Source organism: Camelus dromedarius, chromosome 1, assembly GCF_036321535.1.
Source record: "Camelus dromedarius isolate mCamDro1 chromosome 1, mCamDro1.pat, whole genome shotgun sequence".
Lineage (NCBI taxonomy): Eukaryota > Metazoa > Chordata > Mammalia > Artiodactyla > Camelidae > Camelus > Camelus dromedarius.
The window spans coordinates 75,884,544-75,907,214 of NC_087436.1; the positions used below are offsets into that span (position 1 = coordinate 75,884,544).

At 40.4% G+C, this 22,671-nt stretch overlaps 1 protein-coding gene across 2 annotated transcripts in view; it reads left to right on the plus strand.

The window, feature by feature from the left end:
* Window positions 1-1,280: 1,280 nt before the first annotated feature.
* The window catches only part of BMP2K (BMP2 inducible kinase), a 119,432-nt gene continuing 98,041 nt past the window's right edge, over window positions 1,281-22,671 (plus strand). Inside the window, exon 1 of one of the 2 annotated variants that reach the window (XM_010983316.3) lies at window positions 1,281-1,679. In XM_010983316.3, coding sequence (XP_010981618.3) covers window positions 1,490-1,679 — 190 coding nt within the window. In that variant the 5' untranslated portion in view covers window positions 1,281-1,489. The remainder of the gene's footprint in view (window positions 1,680-22,671) is intronic. The other variant, XM_064485663.1, reaches the window with a different exon arrangement.

Genomic DNA, 22,671 nt, shown 5'->3' on the forward strand with positions numbered 1-22,671 from the left:
CCGTTCTTAAGTCTTACACCACGTTCACGTTGCCTGCCTCACCCCGCAGGCACTGAGATTCCTGCAGTTTATGAAATGGATGCAATGCGTTTTTTTTCCCCTTCCTTTTCCCAAATGGGTTAAGTCTCTTCGTTAAAGGAGTGGGCGAAACCAATGGCTGGTTTTGCTTCCAAGCAGTCCTACACAGTCCTAAGTCTGCGTTTTTCAACGATCTGACGCTAGCCTTTTCCAGAATGGCCCCAAGTACGAAACTAAGTATCAAAGGATGGCCCTTGAAGTTGTAGCTCTGCCACAAGCCAGCCATGTGACCTTGGGCGAGTCCGTTAAGCTCTCTTGGACAAAGGTGATGAAAGGTCTCTAAACAGACTTAGTACCTGTTCTGAACAGTTCACGGGGCTGTTGCACAGCACACACGAGATTTTGAAAGTACTCCTAAGTAATTTATAAACCGCAAAACGCTTCCTAGCACCGGCGTCTGTTACAGAGTGCGACACCACAGCTTTAGAAGTCGGGTTACTGGAATCCGCTCTAGTTCCGCGCTGCTCCCACCTCCCACGCTCGGGGGTGGGCGAGCGGAAGAAGATTCTCAGGGGAGGTGGTCTGGAAAAGCGGCTTAGAAATGCAGCAAGAAGTTCCTTAACGGGGGTAAAGTTGTCGGTGGCATTTTTAAGCCCTCAAAGTGACATACCAACTGCTAGCCGTGACAGACCTCGCCGCACGGCCAGCGCCAAAACCAGCCCCTGGGTTACCTCCCTGATCGAAGCCCGGACCCGACAAGCCAGGCTTGAAGCCTCTGGGCCGGGACCCCAAACCCGGGGCTCTGGACCTCACCCTCGCCCCCAACCCCCACCATCACCTCCCCCGTCCCCTTCTCCACGTGACAAGAGCCGGAACCGTCACTTCCGGCGGCGCAGGCACCGCGCCTGCGCAGGGCCCCCGGCCTCGGCGACCGGTTGGCAGGGGCGCCGCGCCGCCAACGGCCGCGAGTGGCGGGCGGCACTGGTTCGGCTGGGGCGCTGGCCGTGCTGCGGGCTGCGGTCCAGAGGTTGTGCAGCCCGGGATCCAGCCCACTCCCCGGAGGGCCCGGCCGCCCCGCCCCCTTCCCCATCTCCCTCTCTCGCGCCCTCCTCCGGGGCTCGCGCTCCGGGCGTTTAGGGAGGCGGCGAGGGCGCCCGGGGCACTGGCGGAGGCGGCGGCGTCGCCCCCTCACTCGGGCCCGCCCCCTCGCGCCCCGCCCCGTCCCCGCCCTCCTCGCCGCCCTCTGCGGGAGCCGGGCAGCTGCAGCGGAGCCGCGGAGCGGGCGGAGGGGCCGGGGAAGTGCGCTCGGGGGCGCGGAATGTGAGGCTCGGCGGGCCGCAGCGCGCACGGACCCTCGGACGGGCGAGGGGCGGCGACCTCTCGCGGACGCCCGGCCGCGCGCCGGGCCGGCCACTCTCCCTCTCGCTCGCCCTCGCGCGCTCCCCGCGCCCTCCAGCGCGCCGGCGGGACCATGAAGAAGTTCTCTCGAATGCCCAAGTCGGAGGGCGGCGGCGGCGGCGGCGGCGGCGGCGGCGGAGGAGCGGCTGGTGGCGGGGCCGGCGGGGCCGGGGTCGGCTCCGGCTCCGGTAGCTCGTCCGTTGGGGTCCGGGTGTTCGCGGTCGGCCGCTACCAGGTCACCCTGGAGGAGTCGCTGGCCGAAGGTACGGGCGCCCGGGGAGGCTCGGGCAGGCAGGTGAGGGAGGGCTGGGGTGTGGTGGTAGCTTCTCCCGGTTCTCACCCGCTTCTCTCCTCGCCCTCTAGGCTAACTCTTCTTCCCCCTTCTGCCTGCTCCGCCCAGCCAGCGGGGGCTCTTAAGCCGGCTTTTCTCGCCGCTGGCAGCTCCGGTGCACAATTCTTTCCTTACTAGTTTAAGTCATTTTCAGCCCTTCTTGATGCAAGGAAATACATAGAAAACGTCTTAGCGAGTGCTGTGGTGTCAGGCTTGGACAAGTGACTCATGAGAGGGTCAGATCGAGCACGATTGGGGCTCTTCTCTCCCAGCGGTGGCTCAGGCGGGTGTCATTCGTTGGCCTCCCAACCCGCTCCGCAGGGCACGGGACCCTGCGACCCTTGGTGTTAACCCGGGGTTTGCTCTTGCACACTCATCAGTTTGAAAAACAATTTATTTCTGTGTGCGCGCATGATGGAGGTGATACTTTGCCCCAGATTCAGTTAGCAGGTTGCTTGGGGGGGGGGGTAGGTGAACTTGAAATCCACTTACCTTTGTTATTTAGAATCTTCTCTAAAAGACAAGGTGCTAGTCATACCCCTTCAGTATGTCGCTTTGATAGTACTTTAAGAGGCGCTAGGAAAGCGGGTTAACTTTCTTTTGGGAAGTTTTGTGCTCAGTCCTTCATTATCTTTACCAGGCTATGTCAGCAGTTGCAAGTCTGCTTCAAAAAAGTTTACTCCATTAAAAAAAATCCTCCACTTGAATTTTGTATTTCTTGTATAATTGGCTTGTAGGAGATGCTCTCTTGTTTTATTGCATACTTCATTGACTTTTGAGTTTTTAATTGCAGAATGGTGTTACAAAGTAAATACTTTGAAAAAGTCATAAGAAATAAGGAGCCCTTTTAAGTGCGAAGACAGTAGTTTTGGTTCTCTGAGAGTCAGCTGTTGATTTGGTTTGAAGACAGTAGACTGAGAGTCCGCTTGTGTTTTTTGAAATGCCATAAACAATAGCAGATTAGTACAAGAGAAAATCCTGAATGTTCTTGTCTATGAAGTATTCTAAAGAGAAAGAAATCTTGAATTATTCAGGGACGGATGTCTTTGTTTTGCCGGCCATTGCCCCTAATAATGAACCTAGCTGAACCTTAAGAGAGGTGGAAGGAGGATCTTTAGCTTTTCAAACAATGAATGTATAGTAATTGGTGTTGATAGACAGATTTACTATGCTGTAAAATTTCCTAGCTCTTTATTATTACATGAGTTTCAAGTGTTGGTTTAGATTGAGTAGTAAGTTTTAAGAAGATGTGGCTATTAACGCACATGCTGTACTTCTGTCTTTGAGTTGTTGTAGTAACTAGTTGAAGTGTGGCTTGAGTAATATTAGACTCAGTTCATTTCACTAAATCCCTGACGGGCCTTTTATTTAATAGAAGGAAATCATTGACATTTCATCAGTCTAGACTTTGGGTTTGGATTTCTACAACTGCTAATAGGACCAAGCATGTCCTATTATTACCTTAAGCACACAATTTGTAATAGAAAATAATTTTGGAAAATGAAAATAAAAATGAATTTCAAAAGGGGAGCGCTCACTCAAAAATTTTCATTCAGTCACTCATGTCACTGTTAGAGTGTTCCACTGACTTGTGCCATAAATTTGTCATTTCTCTTGGAAAAATCCATAATCAAGTGTTAAGAGGAAGGTTGAACAAACCCTTTTGGAAGATGGTACTTCCCCACCCAACACCCCAGATCCTGGAACTAGGCTTTAAACTTCCCTGGGAAGCCTGAGCCTCGCTTTGTTCACTTGTGTGTGTCTTCTCTTCAGCATGCACACAATCGGAATTAACTATATTCAGTTTACTTTTTGATCTTGACATATTGTTATTTTAGGTGCTTAATATCCCCTCTTCTTTCCAGATGAGTAATGTCACAGTTTAGACAAGATGTTTAAGCACAAGTATAGTTTACATTCAAGAAGTCATTCAGTAATTTACAGATACATTTGCCCGATTGTAAGATTAGAGCAAATGCTTCTGAAAAAAATACTAAAGTTCAGATTTCCTGAACTGGGGAGAGGGTGTAGCAAAAGGAGTAGAAGCAAAGCCAGATCAAAAAACAAACTTAGTAGATTTTACATTTTTGCTTTATGTCTGCGTTGTTTAACTAGAGCCGAGGCTCTGTAGATGCTATGTTCTGAGGTGTTTTCTCCATGCTACTGCAAACACAGGCAGCTTGCCCAGGATGACCTCTGCAGTGTCTTTGAGTCTTCAGTAAACCTGGTGTGAGTGCTGTCTCCCCACACCTCCATATACGTATTTGATTCTCATTATTCCCAGTAGTGAACGGTGATTTAGCAAATACTGAGTCATTTCTCTTAGGGGAAATACAGTGTTAGGATACAGCAAGCCTCTTTTCACAACATTTTTGTCAACCAGTCAATAAGGTACCTTGTTTTATGTGTGTTTCTGTTTATAGACGCCTTGTTTAATATATATTGTTGACTCATTAACACTGAACTCATGGCCAGTAGTACTGTAACTCTGCCTAAATGAAGCTTATCTAATACACGTATTTCCTCTGTAAAGGAAAAATTGTAGCCTTCTTGTGCTTAGAAACACTACATAGACAACACTTCGGCAGTATCCTTGGGGAGCATTTTAAACAACAAAATCACCAATAAAAACCACAAAAATGAGAAAAACGTAACACTACATAGACCTTGAAATGGGTGCTTGCTTACAGGATGAGAGCTGAAACAAGAAGGCAGAGCAATACCTCATTGATCCCAGCTGGCCTCCTCAAAATTTTCATCACTATGCACATGTCTGTAAATGACTGTAAAAATGCCATTGTATTGATTTGGGGATATTGTATTGCTTTCGGGGATACAAATAAATTTTAGCAAGTAAGCAGATTTACAAATAACTCCCCACATAATGAGGATCCACTGTGTGTGTGTACATACAGGTATAGGTATGTATGTATATGTGTATATATATACATGCACATGTATGTATGTAAATTATATATATTTAATTTTTAAAAAACCGTATGTTATAACTAAACTGTTGGAATAGTTTCCTCTCTGAAATATTGTATGCTTTGTGTCATAATCTCTTTCTAGTTAAGTATTTATATATTTGAAAATGCTGACAACTTGCACCTTCTTAGTTCCTGCTCAAAGTTTAAAGGACTGATATATCAGTGGGGTGTTTTCATAGTTCTCCTCAAAAACAGTCCAGTTTCAGGAGTGCAAATCCAGCTTTGGGTTGTAGAATTGAGGTAGAGCTATATGTAAATTTTAGCTTGAAACAGTGTCAGTTTGTCAAGCACATATAATTCAATGTAACCTTCCAAGTTAAAGCAAAGGACTGGTTTTTGGATCACATACATCCGTAGGCCTTCAGTGCTAGTCACGGGAATTTAATATTGATTGATGATGGGAAGAGTGGGCTCTTGAGTAGACTTTTGCCCCTAAGTGTCTGGTGAAAAATGAACTTAAATGGGGAGCATAGAGACTGGGACACTATCCATAATTTGTTGACATAATCTTTTTTATTTTTAATTGAAGTACTCAGTTACAATGTGTCAATTTCTGGCACACAGCACAGTGTGTTGATATAATCTAATCATGAAATGATGGCGCTGGATAGGAATGGTATTTTGAATATGAATGGGTCGCTAGGACTTTCTGACATGGACGTAGGGGTTGTAGGCATTGTCAGTAATTGGAGGCCAGGAATTAGCTGCAGAGTTCTGTACAAGTTGCTCAGTAGCTCAGAGTTAACTGCTTAGAGTAGGGTGAATTTATGCTAAGAGTTAGTTAATTCTCATTGTTAATTTTATAGGGAGGTAGTAAAGTACATCTGAGCTTGCAATATAAATCAGTAGGAACATGGGTTATTTAAACACGGTATCTCATTTGCAGAAATTATCTGTGGCAACCCAGTAACTTATAAGCTAAAGTTCCCGAGAAATTAGAGTGAGCAGAAGTGGAGGATTTGACAAAGATATTGACAACTGTTACTATTCCATAACTATTTATTAAATGCCTTTTTTTTATGCCTGGCTCTGTACTAGGTGCTATATATATATACAGTGGAAAACAAACATATTTCTCTGACCTCATAGAACTCACAGTCTCATGTAGAAGATAAATATTAAACAAACAAGAATAATCAGGTTAATATAGTTAACAATTTTGATAATTGTCATGAAACTAAAGCACAGGGTTTTATGAGAGGATAACTGATTTTGTTTTATATTGGAAGATGAAGTATTTTTTTGGACATTTTAATAGGGATCTAAAGTATGAGAAAAGTTCAGTAAAGGCAGAGGTGTGAAAATGGGGTGGTGTGAAGTATGTCATGAAGAAGTAAGTTCCTGTGTAGGGGAGAATTTCAGGAACTGAAGTCTGTCCATAGCTATGGGCTATAGTGAGTGAATCCCATGGAAGCAGGACTCAAGATGATTTTGGGGAGATGATCGGGATCCCAGGCTTTGTATGCCATGTTGGGGATTTTAGATTTTTATCTGAAAGTGCAGCAGGAAGCTACTGAAGGATTTAAATTAGGGCTGTAACATGCTCTGATTTATATTTTCGTCAGGTCATGGTGTTGCTCGAGACTGACAGGCATACAGATTAGGTGATTAGTTAAGATGGTGGCTGTGGGGATGGAGACCAGTGTTATTCATGCTTAAATGAGGAGACCTGTTGGTGAACTGGATAGGAAAGGGAGTGTTGTAGGAAGTGTGAAGAATGACTTCCTTATGCAACTCTTGGATGGTGGTGCCATTTACTGAGATGGGGAAGAGTAAAGAAGGAACACATTTTTGAGGGGGTGGGTTGGGAGGATATCCTGTAATTCCAGACCTGTTTAGCTGAGGTAACTGGGAGGAAATAAATGTCAAGTGGGAAGTTTAATAGATGGTGTGGAGCTCAGCAAAGGTGTTTGGGTACCTTTAGAGTCAGGTATTTCTGATCAGTGAGCATTTGGCTGTTATTTTCATCCTTGGGAGGGGTTGAATATAGGGAGAGAGTGTTGAATGAGAATGATAAGGCGCTCATGAATGACTCCTGGGAACATTGATCTCAAACATTAGAGTTCATCAGAATCATTTATTGGAGGCTGTGGTAAACCACAGATTGCTGGGGCTTGGTAAAACACAGATTGCTGAGCCCAACCTCCAAAGTTGATTTTGTATGTCTGGGCGGAGCCCATAATTTGCATGTCTGCCAGCTTGCTCATCAATGCACACACTACTGGTTCAGGAACGATACCTTGAGAACTGGTGATTTAGAGTAGGCAGAGACTCAAAGGGAGCTGCCGAGAGTCATAAGGAATACCAGGAAAATCTGATGCCTGGAGACTCAGGCATGAAGGGGAAGGAGCAAACAGTCGCTGAGAAGTCATCTTACTTGATCCATTTTTTAGGATCCTTAACCTACCTTCTAAATCTTTGCTGTAGTTGTTTCCTGAGAATACTCTTGGCTCCATCCACAGTGTGCTTCTCTCCTCCTTGTTCTGTGACTGAGCCTTGTGTTTGCCTCTCACTCTGCCTTTGCCTGTCTGATTCTAGCTTCCTAACTGCTGTTTACATCACTCCCTTCTTCCTGTGGACATTTGTAGCTATTTGCTTTTTACCCCCTTATCACCTTTAATCTTTTGTCTTGAGATACAGTTATGCAAGCACTTGGAAACGCTAAGGTGATTAATTATTGTTCCTGTCTCAACGCCTCTAGCAGATAGTAAAATTCTTGAGGCTAGAAGGACTCTGTCTTAATTGCTTTTTGTGTCACAAAAATTGCCTCACATATCACGGACATTCAGCATTTTTCGAAGGAAATGATTTTTGAATCTTTTTTTTTTCTTTTAAGGCAGAGAATACTTTAATAGAATTCAAGAACTAATTAGCAAATTAAGAAGCACCAATGGAGGGTTCTTTAATTCTTTTCCCCTCAGAGGTCTTCTGCGGGGGCCTGGAGACATTGATTTGTACTTTGGTGAACACAAAGTTTGAAGACAAAAGTTTGTTGAAGGCGAAGTGCCATTTCAGTTAGCTTCCTTGAAACAGCAAAGAAAGAATAACGTGGCTGCCCCCTTAAGTTTTCTTTCTCTATTGGCATTATATTTTTCTTTATTTAGCAAGGGTGGCCGAGTTAAATGAAAAGTATTTTTACATGCAATTCTGAAATTGTTTTCTATTCTACAGTTGATTTTGAAAGCCTTTTTGGATGATGAACTTTTTCAGCACAGTCTTGTTTATCTCTGTATCCTTAATTCCTGTCTAGCAATTTTTTGTTATGGTTGAATTAAACTATCAGGAAACATTGTTTCCTTTTCTATAACACGGAGTTATTATCTATTATGAAGATGAATAATGTGTGATATTAACAAGATAACGTGTGACAGTACCTAACAGTGCATGCCAAATCTCTCAGTAAATATGGGTCAGTATTAAGTTCAGATTTGGTTATAAGCTTTCAGTGAAATCTGACTCTGGCCTTATGGTAACTGGCTTTTATATTAGGTATTACATTTATCCTGAATTCAGTATCACATTTATGTTTGTAAAATATCGTAATTGTTTTGATTAGGTAATTATTATATGACAGCCACATATCATTTTAAAATTTCAATCAGGCTTACAGAAGTTTGATCTTGATATAAGCATATGCTTTTACAATAATATGAAAGTAATTTACAGCAGAGGATATTATGTAGAATCTAATTAACACATAACTTCTCTTTTGGGTTGTTTATGTTATCATTGTAGGGATAGCTCCTAGGATGTAATTTTGATTGTCTGCTGATACACTTTCTCTAGAGATGGCAGTTTTATTCAAGGACAAAATATTAATAGTAAAACAATTCCCAGTTTTGAATATTTCAAAAATACGTAATGGAAACTATACATTTATCTCCAGTAAAGGTGCTAAATTGCACTAATATGTCAAATTGCTTTGCTTTTAGCTGTAGTCAACTTTGTGTGGTTAGGGCTGACATTTTCATGCTGAGCCAATTGGAGAGGTTGTCTTTGGTCATTAAAAAATAATGGAAATAAATTAATGTTTTTTAGTGGCTTTCCATTATGGGTTCCACAGGAGGGAAAAACAGAAAATTGATGTTGTTAGTATTAAGGAAGATAGAAGGCAGAATTGATGTCCATCCTTACATGGATTCCTGATCTTTGACGTTCTTTACTGATCTTGTATATTATCTGGGTTTCTCTTTCACCCCTTCCCTCCTGTGGTTTTTTTTTTTTTTTGTCAAAACTTAAACTAGAGCGTATACATTTTTTAGAAAACATTTGGTAGCTATCAAAATGATTAAAGCCTTGATGTGGAATTTTGAAATTGAGTCTGAATGGCAATTTCAAAGCTGCATAAGGTTTCATATGCAGGGGCTTGAGACTGCTCATTCCTTGCTTTTATTCTGCATCCATCTGGTGAACCATTCATGTACCCACAAGCCACTATTTTTAGGGGACTGAGTTGGGAAGTTGAGTGGTTAATGACTGAGCTGTTTTAAATAGTTGGGCACTTAGTTAATTTGGAGATTCTCTGTGTGTATCATCTTTACAAATGACATCAGTCAGCACATTTCTGCTAAGTTTCGAGTCTTTCTGCAGGAAAGTGGTTGTTGGGCCTTTCCACAGAGGGACTTTGTTTTTGGAATTTTGGGTTTGTCCTAGTCTTGTAGAATTCCAATAACACTAAGAGCATAGTTTGGATGTAGCGTTTAGGAGAGGCATTTTGCAATGGATATTATTTTAAAATGTGAAACAATTCTTGCTACTAGTTTTCCTATTTTAACATTTTATTAAGTTTTGAAATGATGCCTTCTTGGAGGCAACTATTAAAAAAAAACAAACAAAAAAACAAGGAAATTGGACTAGCTGCTAATCCCAATTAATGCCACTAACTCACTTTATGACATTTGACCTCAGTTTCCTCAAGAAAAAAAATGAAGTGGGTAAAGATGAATCTGTAACATCTTTTTCCGATTTTAGCATTCTCTGATTCTGTCTGTGTAACTGATTCTTACTTCTCCAGCTGATAAGAGGGGAGCATGGGAAAGGAGGGGTAATGATGAACAATTTTAGGATTGAGACCATAGTGAAAAGATTGTTTGATTATCATGCATTTGAGTTCTTTGGCAAACTTCAACATAGGAGAGCAATTTATTTTTTATCCCATGATATAAAATTGTTTCTTAATCATTGGGAAAATGCCTTTTCTAAGAAGTTGCCTTATGTGGTATCCTTGAGATAGGAGATCAAATAAAATTGTGTGGCATTTCAGAGTGCTGTTTGTTTCAAAGGATGTGCCACCTTAGTTGCTGTTTTTGGCATTTTAATAATTTGGGTTCATTCTCCAAGTGACTCATTGGTAATATATGTATTTAGGAGGGTATCTGGAAGTAAATGTTGTCATTTTTTACATTTTTATTTGTAAAGAATATGTGAGGAAGGGTTATGGTAAACTTTCTCTGACTGAGTTTATGGATAGAAAGTTTAGCCATGACATGTGTGAGGAATTAGTTACTTTTTGTTTCTAGTGCTGTCAGGTGTAGTTTGGGTCCCTATTACTTCTTAGAGAATTATGTTCTCATGTGGACTTTTCCTCTCAGGCTCTTTATTCATGAAATCTGCTTTTGTATTCCCTCCAATTTATTCTTCCTGAAGTGGACTTCTGAAGTACAAACTCATTCCTCTGGGATTCAAGGTCCTCTGTAATGTGACTCCAAGCCCCTCTCTAGCCTTCATCTCTCATGGTAACCTTAGTTAGGTGTGTATTATTGCTGCACATGTACTTGATATTTTCTGCACTTCTCTCATACTTTCTCATTCCTATTTTTCAATTTATATTATTACCATTGCCTGGAATGCAGACACCTGCCTCCCCAATTCTGTTGAAATGGAGTCTTGCAGCATGCAGTTAAAATACAGTTACTTTTTTGCAATCTTTATTTTTTCGTGAAACCCCATTTGCACCCAAATGAGTGTAATTACACCTTCCCTTGATGCCCTGTGTAGCAACTGTTGCTCGTATTGCACTTGTTTTGCATAGCTTTGTTCTCGTACAATAAAATGTCTAATAAAAAGTTTCCTGTAAGATTAAGAGCTCCTTTAAGATTTGGCTTACACGCATCTTTTATCTCTTGCAGTGCTGTACTTACGATAGGTACTCAGTACATTTGTAAGTGATTGAGTTCTTGACTTGAAAAGCAGTCAGAAGACCTGTAAAAATTTACTGTAAATCAATTGTATAACAACAGTATTTGTCAAATCCAAAACAGTATTTGTTCAGTTGACATTTAGGAGCAGATTGGCCCTGTTTTTTAAGGTATGTCCCTTTATAGAAAGTAAAATAAGTAGATAGAGATATTTGATAATAATGTAGGTATAACATTACATAGATGGATTAAAAAAATGACCAAATTTATTTTTGGATTCTTAGCCTGCTCTGTTTCTGTTATGATTACACAAATAGTACATATTTGTTTTGTGGGTACTGCATTATTCCTCTTATTTGGTATGATTCTCAGAAATATTCTAGTCGAAGCTCCCTTGACCCGGGTCATCTTTAAGAATCTCACTTCTGTGGGACAAAGAGAGCAAGCTGCAGATGTGCTCTGAGTACCTAATCTTAAGGAAGTAATAGTATGGAAATGGTCAAGTGGCTGTGACTTTCTCTAGAGTGGCTGGTAGTACCAAGGTGTGATGCAACAGCCAGTGTCTAAGAGAATGAGAGGTTAACAAGAAGGGGATCTCATCTCCTTAATGCTTTGGGTGAAGGAAACACATGATCATTACTTTGGGGGACCCCTCTAACTAGTCTGTATGTTATTGGGGGTGCTCATTTTCCAGGTAGAGAAACACTGAAATTTTTTATAGATCAAAGAATTTGTTAAGTCTAGCATAATAGACCAGAGGGTAGCAAACAAAGTCTTTATGTAGTTTTGTTAGTAAGTAATCATTATCACCCTCAACATCTTGTGTTTCTTCTTTGGTACCCTGGAAGAGAGGTTTCCAAGACTCCACTTCCCTTGCCTAATTGCTGCATTTATGTATTTTCCTTAATTCTTATTTTAAAATTTTTATTCTTTTAAAAAATTTTTATGGCTGGGCCATTGTTAGGGCTGACTAGAGCTTTTTTCCATACCTAAGTATTGTCTTTTAAATGAGATGGTTGGTGGTTAGTCTAAATTTTACTTTTCATTCTGGAGTCATTAAGGTATTAGTACTGAAATGACTTACACATGATACAGTAAAATATTTTATTTAATGAGTGTTGTCAGGACTGTTTTTCTAGGGAGTGGGATTACGCATCACTGGCCATGACCCACTTTCTCAGTCTCTGGCCTACATAGCAGAATCTCTCCTACTGAATGTTAATGGTCTATTCTTTGTGTACAAAAAAATGATGCCACTGACTCATGCTCAGTAGGACATGTGTTTTGAGTTATTTTTCCAGAAGTTGGATGTGTGTGTGCTCAGCTGTGCATAGGCTTTTAATGGTCTCTTTTGTGATCAATAACAGAAGTTTGTAAGATAGTTAACCGGCGTTGCAGTGCAGCAATGTAGATCTAGATAGGTTTTTTGTTTGTTTACCAACTAGCCTAGTTCAAATCCTAGTGAATGGTTACCTAGATTGTTAAATCTTTGTTAATTTTTCATCTTTTAGCAGAGTATTATTTATACAGTTCTAAGGATCTCAATCCAAATTGATGGTTATATATTTTTAAAAAACCCAGTGAAGCTAGCTGTTACAGGATTTATGTTTTTCAGTTCACTGAAGTGGGAACTTAAGAAATGTTGCCGATCCATGGATTTTAAAAAATGCGTTTGTGTGTGGCATTTTGCCAATAGTACCCTGTCCCTAAGGAATATTGGAAGCGAGTTTGCAAGGTGCTATATGAACCCATCGTGTTCAAAGTTGGATGTAACTATTTTAATGTCCCACAAATTTCTGCCATGAGAACCTGCTGTTTCAGAATCAAGGTTCAAATGTGTTCTCACTTTAGAGTAGTGGCTGTCTTTCTTAGTAAAGGCTACATGTATAAAAGGTTGTGGTGGGTCTTTATGGATATTTTGAGGTCAATTCTACTGAGTTTTGCATTTTGAAAGACTAAATATAGGAATGGGGTGATGGATTGTGTACAGGAATCTGAATTAAGGCTAAGACCTTCTCAGCTTCCTTCAGAGAATATCCCAAGTAGTCTATTAACTGCCTTTGGTGTTGTTGGACTAACAGTCTTTCTTTTGAAATGCTAGTGCGTCATTAAATCTCCCATAATTGTAGCAATTATCCAATTTTAGTTCCCTTATTTAACTATGAGAAAGTAGAGTAAGGGATAAACCCAAAAGTCACACTGTTGGTGTTGGTTATGGAGAGCAGAATTTAAGTCCCAGGACTTTAATTTAGCACTCTTTCCACTACATGTGGCCTGCTTAATTAGCTCCTGTGCACGTCAAGCATTGGCCTTTGCTTGGAGTGGGACCTTGAGCAGGCTTAAGGGACTAGGGGACTTCTAATATTCTGGAGGCAGCTGGAGTATTAATGGGTGCCTGAGGAGTCTGAGGTGGAGGAGGTATTCACAAACATTTTTGAGTTAAGGCTTTCCCACTTTGCTCTTTCCTAAGGCCATCAGAACATGTGCTGCAGTTGTTTGAGATGTCAGAATTAACATTAAAAAGTTTAAAATTGCAACTGCCCCCGAAATAGTCTGTTTTCTCAGTCTAGAAAGATTCAGTCTTAGTGAAATAATTTGTGAACTGTAAAATCAGTAACATAAAATTGCTTTACTTCAGCTTTGTCAGTTGAATCTAGCATAGTAATATCTAGGACCTGCTGCTGGGGAGGAAAGGAAGTGAAAAGAAGAGAAATAGCTGAATTCTTATCCCCCGACTCCTTCTGTTCCTAGTTCAAGGTTATGGAGTCTGAGGAGGTATAATATCAAATGCCCTTTTGCATTTCCTTTAACCATTATGTGCTCCATTTGTTCAAAAGAAAAAGGAAAGACACAGGTTCTTTTAAATTTTTAGTTTATTAGATCGTAACACAAATGCATTTGACTTAAACGTGGAATACTATACTTCTGAGTCTGCAGAAAATAAATTCATGTGACATCATACAACAATTTTCTTAAAAATGACATGATGAGAAATGACTGACATTACTTCTATGATATATTTGGCATATTTTATACATGTGCAAGTGAAAAGTTAAGTTAAAAGAAAAGTTATATCAAAAAAATTTTAAAATATTTTTCATTAAACTATGGGATTATCACCATCATTATCAAGAAGCATTTATCTAGTATCTGTATTTTTCTAAGTAGAGTTTTTTTTAATTGAGATATAACTGACATATATTAGTTTCAGATGTACAACATGATTCCATACTTGTCTATATTGTGAAATGATCACCACAGTAAGTCTAGTTGACATCTGTCACCACATTTACAATTTTTTTTCTTGTGATGAGAACTTTTAATATCTACTCTCTTGACAACTTTCATATACACATAGTTACAATTTTTTTTCTTGTGATGAGAAGTTTTAATATCTACTCTCTTGACGGCATACAGTAACATTAACTATAGTCTCAGTGCTGCACATTACATCCCTAGGACTGAGAGCTTTTTTATAAGCTGGAGTGTAACTCCCTTTGCCCCCATCTATCTCTAATAATCTGTCTCTCCTTTACTTCCAACTTTAGAGACTGTACCCTCTGATTGTATTTTCCCTCCTGTTTCTTCTCCATCAATTACCTGATTTTTCTTCTATCTTCTACTTCTTCCTTATTATCTACTGTGTCTGCTCAGCATATCAACCTGTTTGTTTCTATCATCTTGAAAGACAAAACAAGCAAAAGCAAAAATAAAGCCTATTTGTGGTCTTTGTGTCTCTTTTTTTCTTCTTTTAACATTTTTTTATTGATTTATAATCATTTTACAATGTTGTGTCAAATTCCAGTGTTCAGCACAATTTTTCAGTTATTCATGGACATATACACACTCATTGTCACATTTTTTTCTCTGTGAGTTATCATAACATTTTGTGTATATTTCCCTGTGCTATACAGTGTAGTCTATTCTACAATTTTGAAATCCCAGTCTATCCCTTCCCACCCTCCACCCCCCTGGTAACCACAAGTCTGTATTCTCTGTCTGTGAGTCTATTTCTGTCCTTTATTTACGCTTTGTTTTTGTTTGTTTGTTTTTGTTTTTGTTTTTTAGATTACACATATGAGCAATCTCATATGGTATTTTTCTTTCTCTTTCTGGCTTACTTCACTTAGAATGACATTCTCCAGGAGCATCCATGTTGCTGCAAATGGCATTATGTTGTCGGTTTTTATGGCTGAGTAGTATTCCATTGTATAAATATACCACATCTTCTTTATCCAGTCACCTGTTGATGGACATTTAGGCTGTTTCCATGTGTTGGCTATTGTAAATAGTGCTGCTATGAACATTGGGGTGCAGGTGTCATCCTGAAGTAGATTTCCTTCTGGATACAAGCCCAGGAGTGGAATTCCTGGGTCATATGGTAAGTCTATTCCTAGTCTTTTGAGGAATCTCCACACTGTTTTCCATAGTGGCTGCACCAAACTGCATTCCCACCAGCAGTGTAGGAGGGTTCCCCTTTCTCCACAGCCTCTCCAGCATTTGTCATTTGTGGATTTTTGAATGACGGCCATTCTGACTGGTGTGAGGTGATACCTCATTGTAGTTTTGATTTGCATTTCTCTGATAATTAGTGATATTGAGCACTTTTTCATGTGCTTTTTGATCATTTGTATATCTTCCTTGGAGAATTGCTTGTTTAGGTCTTCTGCCCATTTTTGGATTGGGTTGTTTATTTTTTTCTTATTGAGTCGTATGAGCTACTTATATATTCTGGAGATCAAGCCTTTGTCGGTTTCACTTGCAAAAATTTTTTCCCATTCTGTAGGTTTTCTTCTTGTTTTATTTCTGGTTTCCTTTGCTGTGCAGAAGCTTGTAAGTTTCATTAGGTCCCATTTGTTTATTCTTGCTTTTATTTCTTCTAGGAGAAAATTTTTGAGATGTATGTCAGATAATGTTTTGCCTATGTTTTCCTCTAGGAGGTTTATTGTATCTTGTCTTATGTTTAAGTCTTTAATCCATTTTGAGTTGATTTTTGTATATGGTGTAAGGGAGTGTTCTAGCTTCATTGTTTTTCATGCTGCTGTCCAGTTTTCCCAACACCATTTGCTGAAGAGACTGTCTTTATTCCATTGTATATTCTTGCCTCCTTTGTCAAAGATGAGTTGACCAAAAGTTTGTGGGTTCATTTCTGGGCTCTCTATTCTGTTCCATTGGTCTATATGTCTGTTTTGGTACCAATACCATGCTGTCTTGATGACTGTAGCTCTATAGTATTGTCTGAAGTCTGGGAGAGTTATTCCTCCAGCCTCTTTCTTTCTCTTCAGTAATGCTTTGGCAATTCTAGGTCTTTGATGGTTCCATATGAATTTTATTATGATTTGTTCCAGTTCTGTGAAATATGTCCTGGGTAATTGGATAGGGATTGCATTAAATCTGTAGATTGCCTTGGGCAGTGTGACCATTTTAACAATATTGATTCTTCCAATCCAAGAGCATGGAATATCTTTCCATTTTTTAAAGTCTTCTTTAATTTCCTTCATCAATGGTTTATAGTTTTCTGTGTATAATTCTTTCACCTCCTTGGTTAGATTTATTCCCAGATATTTTATTACTTTGGGTGCTATTTTAAAGGGGATTGTTTCTTTACTTTCTTCTTCTGTTGATTTATCATTAGTGTAAAGAAATGCAACTGATTTTTGAACGTTAATTTTGTAACCTGCTACCTTGCTGAATTCTTCAATCAGCTCTAGTAGCTTTTGTGTGGACCTTTTAGGGTTTTCTATATATAGTAACATGTCATTAGCATATAATGACACTTTTACCTCTTCTTTTCCAATTTGGATCCCTTTTATTTCTTTCTCTTGCCTGACTGCTGTGGCTAGGACTTCCAGGACTATGTTGAATAGGAGTGGTGATAGTGGGCATCCTTGTCTTGTCCCAGATTTTAGTGGGAAGCTTTTGAGTTTTTCACCGTTGAGTACTATGCTGGCTGTAGGTTTGTCATATATAGCTTTTATTATGTTGAGATATGTTCCCTCTATACCCACTTTGGCAAGAGTTTTTTTTATCATAAATGGGTGTTGAATTTTATCAAATGCTTTTTCTGCATCGATTGAGATGATCATGTGGTTTTTGTCCTTTCTCTTGTTGATGTGATGTGTTACACTGATTGATTTGTGTATGTCGAACCATCCTTGTGTCCCTGGGATGAACCCCACTTGGTCATGATGTATAATCTTTTTTATGTGTTGTTGGATTCTATTTGCTAAAATTTTGGTGAGGATTTTGGCGTCTATGTTCATCAGTGATATTGGCCTATAATTCTCTTTTTTTGTAGTGTCTTTGCCTGGTTTTGGTATCAGGGTGATGGTGGCTTCATAGAATGAGTTTGGGAGTATTTCCTCCTTTTCAATCGTCTGGAAGAGTTTGAGAAGGACTGGTATGAGTTCTTCTTTGTATGTTTGGTAGAATTCCCCGGTGAAGCCGTCCGGTCCTGGACTTTTATTTGTAGGGAGGTTTTTAATTGCTATTTCTATTTCCTTTCTAGTGATCGGATTGTTCAAGTGTTCAGATTCTTCTTGATTCAGTGTTGGTGGACAGTATGTTTCCAGAAACTTGTCCATCTCCTCTAGGTTATCCAGTTTGGTTCCATATAGTTTTTCATAATATTCTCGTATGATATTCTGTATTTCTATTTTGTTTGTTCTAATTTCTCCATTTTCCTTTCTTATTTTGCTAATTTGTGCTCTCTCTTTTTTCTTCTTTATGAGTTTGGACAGAGGTTTGTCGATTTTATTTACTTTTTCAGAAAACCAGCTTTTGGTTTGGTTGATTTTTTCTATGGTCTTGTTAATCTCTATTGTATTTAATTCCTCTCTGATCTTTATTATTTCCTTCCTTCTGCTGCTTTTTGGGGCTTTTTGTTCTTCTTTTTCTAATTCATTCAGGTGGTGGGTTAAATTGTTTCTTTGAGATTGTTCTTCTTTTTTGAGGAAGGCCTGTATCGCTATAAACTTCCCTCTTAGCACTGCCTTTGCTGTGTCCCATAGGTTTTGAGTGGTTGTGCTTTCATTATCATTTGTCTCAAGGTATTTTTTAATTTCAGCTTTGATTTCCTCATTGATCCATTGTTTTTTCAATAACATATTGTTTAATCTCCATGCTTTCCTTTTTTTCTCCTTTGTTTCTCTGTTGTTGATTTCCAGTTTCATGGCATTGTGGTCAGTAAAGATGCTTGAGGTAATTTCTATCTTCTTAAAATTGTTGACGTTTCTTTTGTGCCCAAGTACATGATCGATCCTGGAAAATGTTCCGTGCACTTGAAAAGAATGTATATCCTATTTTTTGGGGGTGTAATGCTCTGAAAATATCCACCAAATCTAGTTTTTCTATTGTAGTATTTAATTTCTCTGTTGCCTTGTTTATTTTCTGTCTGGAAGATCTGTCTAGTGATGTTAATGCAGTGTTAAAATCTCCAACTATGATTGTATTCCCATCAATATCCCCCTTTATCTCTGTTAGTAATTCTTGTATGTACTTAGGTGCTCCTATATTGGGTGCGTATATATTAACAAGTGTAATATCCTCATCTTGTATCACTCCTTTAATCATTATAAAATGTCCTTCTTTATCTTTCTTTATGGCCTTTGTTTTAAAGTCTATTTTGTCTGAAATCAGTACTGCAACACCTGCTTTTTTGGCTTTTCCATTTGCATGTAATATCCTTTTCCATCCTTTCACTCTCAATCTATATGTGTCCTTCTCCCTAAAGTGGGTCTCTTGTATGCAGCATATTGAAGGTTCTTGCTTTATTATCCAGTCTGCCACTCTGTGTCTTTTGACTGGAGCATTTAGTCCATTAACATTTACAGTAATTAATGATAGATGTGTGTTTATTGCCATTTTGAACTTATCTTTGCAGTTGAATTGGTATATCCTCTTTGTTCCTTTCTTCTTCCTTTTGTGGTTTGGTAATTTTCCTTTGTATTATCATGGATTTTATTTAATTTTTGTGACTGCTTTGTAAATTTTTGGCTTGTGGTTACCCTTTTTTGTAAATCTGTCAACCCATGACTATAACTGTTTTTATTAAACTGATAGTAACATGATCTCAAACCCATCCTACTGTTAAAAAAATTTAAAAAAGAAAGAAAAAAAATATTCTATATTTCCCTGCCTCCCTCTCCCACTCTCAGTGATTTGTATGTCTTCTTTTATAATTTCATGTTTACTTTATTTGTAATTCATGAGTTACCACCTTTCCAGTTGTGTGTTTCTCATTTCTGTAGCATCCTGCTGCTTTTCTATTTAGGTTAGCCCTTTCAATATTTCTTTTAGCATGGGTTTAGTGTTGCTAAACTCCTGCAGCTTTTTTTGGTCTGTGAAACTCTTTATTTCTCCTTCTATCCTCAAGGATAGCCTTGCTGGATAAAGGATCCTAGGCTGCATCTTTTTTTCATTCAGGGCTTTGAATATATCTTGCCACTCCCTTCTGGCCTGTAGTGTTTGTGTAGAGAAATCAGCTGAGAGCCTTATGGGGGTTCCCTTGTAACTTACTCTTTGCTTTTCTCTTGCTGCCTTTAGAATCATTTCTTTATCCTTGACTCTGGCCATCTTGATTATGATATGTCTTGGTGTGGGTCTATTTGGGTTCTTCCTTTTTGGGACCCTCTGAGCTTCCTGTACTTAGATATCTGATTCCTTCTTTAAGTTTGGGAAGTTTTCAGTCATGATTTCTTCAAAAACCTTTTCAATCCCCTTTGATCTTTCTTCTTCTGGGACCCCTATTATGCGAAGATTGGGACGCTTTATATTATCCCATAGGTCCCTTATGCTATTTTCATTATTTTTTATTTGCTTCTCTTGTAGTTCTTCTGAATGGGTGCTTTCTATTGCCCTGTCTTCTAGATCACTAATTCGTTCCTCTGCATTATCTAGTCGGCTTTGCACAGCTATTGGATCATTCCTCATCTCTGTCAATGAGTTTACCCATTCTACTTGGCTCTTCTTTATAGCTTCAATTTCATTTTTTGACATATTTTATATCTCTAAACACTATCTCTTTTAATTCCTTCAGCAATTCGATCACTCCTTTTTTGAAATCTTGATCTAGTAGGCTATCGATGTCTATTTCGTTGATCTTTCTTTCAGGGGATTTCTCTTGTTCTTTTAATTGGGAAAGGTTTTTCTGCTTCTTCATCTTGCTCATACCTCTTTGGCACTGTGGTTTATGGAGTATCAGTTGTTTATTTTGGTCCTTAAGGATTTTATCTATTTGATGCCTATTTAGGAATAGAACTTTGGAAAAAAAGAAAAAAAAAATGAGAGAGAGAAAGAATTTTAAAAGAAGGGAGAAAGAGGGTTTGAAAACAGTGTATAATGAATAACAGAAGAGTGAGTTGAAGCAGAGTATTAATCTGGTTGAGATGTCCTTTTGAAACCTTTACAAATAAAGGGGGGGGGGAGATGAATAGATGTATTTGAAACCTGTGTCTAATCAATAGCAGGACATCAAAACCCAAGAGAAATAGAAATAGAAATGAATTAAGAAGTAAAGATTAAGAGAGTAATAGAAAATAGAACAGGTAAAAACAGATTTAAAAAAAAAGGGGGGGGTTGTCGGTGTTCTCCTGGAGTCTGTGTGCTTTTAATGTGAAGTCTTTCTGTCTTCGTTCTGTTTTGGAAGCTCAGCTTGCTGTTTTCAGAGGCCCTCCGTTGGCGCCCTCTTCTGTGCTGCTCCCAGCACCTGTCGGCAAGCAGATCGCGCCTCCTCCTAACACTGGGTCAGGTGCAGCTCTCTGCTGTGGGCGGGTGGGTCGCTGCCCCTCCGGATGCCGCAGTCAGATGTTGCAGACTGGCCGGGTAGGAGGGCGGGTCGTGCCCCCTCCGAGCACCTCGGTCAGGGGCTGTGTTCCTGCCTGAAAGGCTGGGGGACCGCTCTCGCTCTACCTGCGCCGCCGCCGCCGGTAGCTCCGCTGCTCTGTGTGGCTGCGCGCCCCGCCCTGGTCGGCTCCCCGCAGGTGGGCTCGGGGAAGACCGAGGGACAGCCCTGTCCCTGCTCCGAGCCAAAACCCAGCTCCTTGTTTGTCTTTGTGGAGCAAGTTCTCTGAGGGACGAGGATGGAAGGATCCTGTGTGCCCCGGGCTGCAGGCCAGTCTCAGTCTGGCCTTTGAGGCTGCTAAGCCCTTCGGTGCGGATGAAGGTTTCGCCCCCGCCCCCGCCTGAGTGCTCAGCGCGGAGGTTATGGCGGCTGCGCCTTAGCCCTGCCTCTCTTCCCCCGAAAAGTTTCCGCGGGTTTTCAGAGATGCGGGTGTGCACCCTTCCCCCGAGAGCACATCAACTTTGCTGTTTTATGGAGGGCCCAGGTTGTTCTGCCCTGTGCGCCCACAGCCACGGCGCGCAGCCCCTTGCGTTCCCCTGGGGCTGCCTCCCTGCAGCCACTTCCGTCCTCCGCCCGGCTTGTGCAGCCTGGCCCTGCCCGCGCCTGCCGGCCCGCGTCTCAGGCTGGGTGTCGGGGGGACGCTGTGTGCCCGTTTAACTTAGTTCTGTTAGTCAAGGGCTGCTCTGTACAGATCCGAGCCTCGGAGGCTCCCCGTCTGTCCCGCTGGCCTCTCAGTTGGAGAGGGGAGACCCAGCGAGCGAGCGCCAGTCCTCCTTTGCCGCTCCCTCCCCGCGGGACCCGTCCCGTGCTGCTTTGCCTTTTGTTCTTTCTTTTTTCCTTTTCTCCTACCAGATTTTTGGCGTCTTTATCTTTTGAAGAGGGCGATGTTCTGTCGGAGTTCCACAGGTGCTCTGGTTGGCTGAGTGGGTCTGTAGATGTGGGTCTTGGTGTATTTGTGGGAGAGGGTGACCTGCGAGCGTCCTTCGACTCCGCCATCTTCTCCGTCTCTCTGTGTCTCTTTTTTTCTGTCATGAATAGGCTTCAGTAATGGTTCTCAAAGTGTGGTTTGTGGGCTCCAGGGGGAGGGGTCCTCAAGACCCTTTGAAGGGATCAAAAATTATTTTCCTAATACTGCAAAGACTTTTACACTGTACTGGCATTTGCACTGATGATTCAAAAGCAATGGTGGTAGTGGATCAAGCAGATAGTATTACTGTAACACAAATCTAGACTGTTGGCACCAAAATATGTTAGTAGTCATTGTATTTTTCACTGTCACATGCACTCAGTATGTTTTTAAAAGCCAGTTTAAGGCAGGTTTTTTTTTAAGGTCAGTTTTAGAGCCAGCTTCTCAAGAATGTCCTTGATACAGCGTAGAAAGTCTTTTCTCAATCTTGGCTCTTGAGTACATGTCTTTTTACCCCTTCCTGATTGTAGTAAAGCATACATAACAAAATTTACCATTTTAAACATTCTGAAGTTTACAGTTCAGTGGCAGTAAGTACATTCATATTGTTTTGCAACCATCACCACTATCCATCTCCAGGACTTTTTCCATCTTCCCAAATGGAACCTGTGTATTCATTAAACACTAACTCCTTGTTCCCAATTTCTCCCAGACCCTGGTAACCACTATCCTATTTTCTGTCCCTCAGAATTTGACTATTTTAAGTACCTCATGTAATTGAAATGATAGTATTCATCCTTTTGTGATTGGCTTATTTCATTTTGCATAATGTCTTTAAAGTTCATCCACTTACATGTTGAAATAATCACATTTTGGGTATTTTTGTTTAAATAAAATATATTTAAATTTACTGATTTTTACCTTTTGGATGTAGCTATTAGAACATTTAAAATTACATAGGAGGCTGTCATTATGTTGGACATATGTTGGACCGTACTGGTCTGTAGTGTACAATTAATTGTGTGGACCCTACACTTTGCCATTGGGGT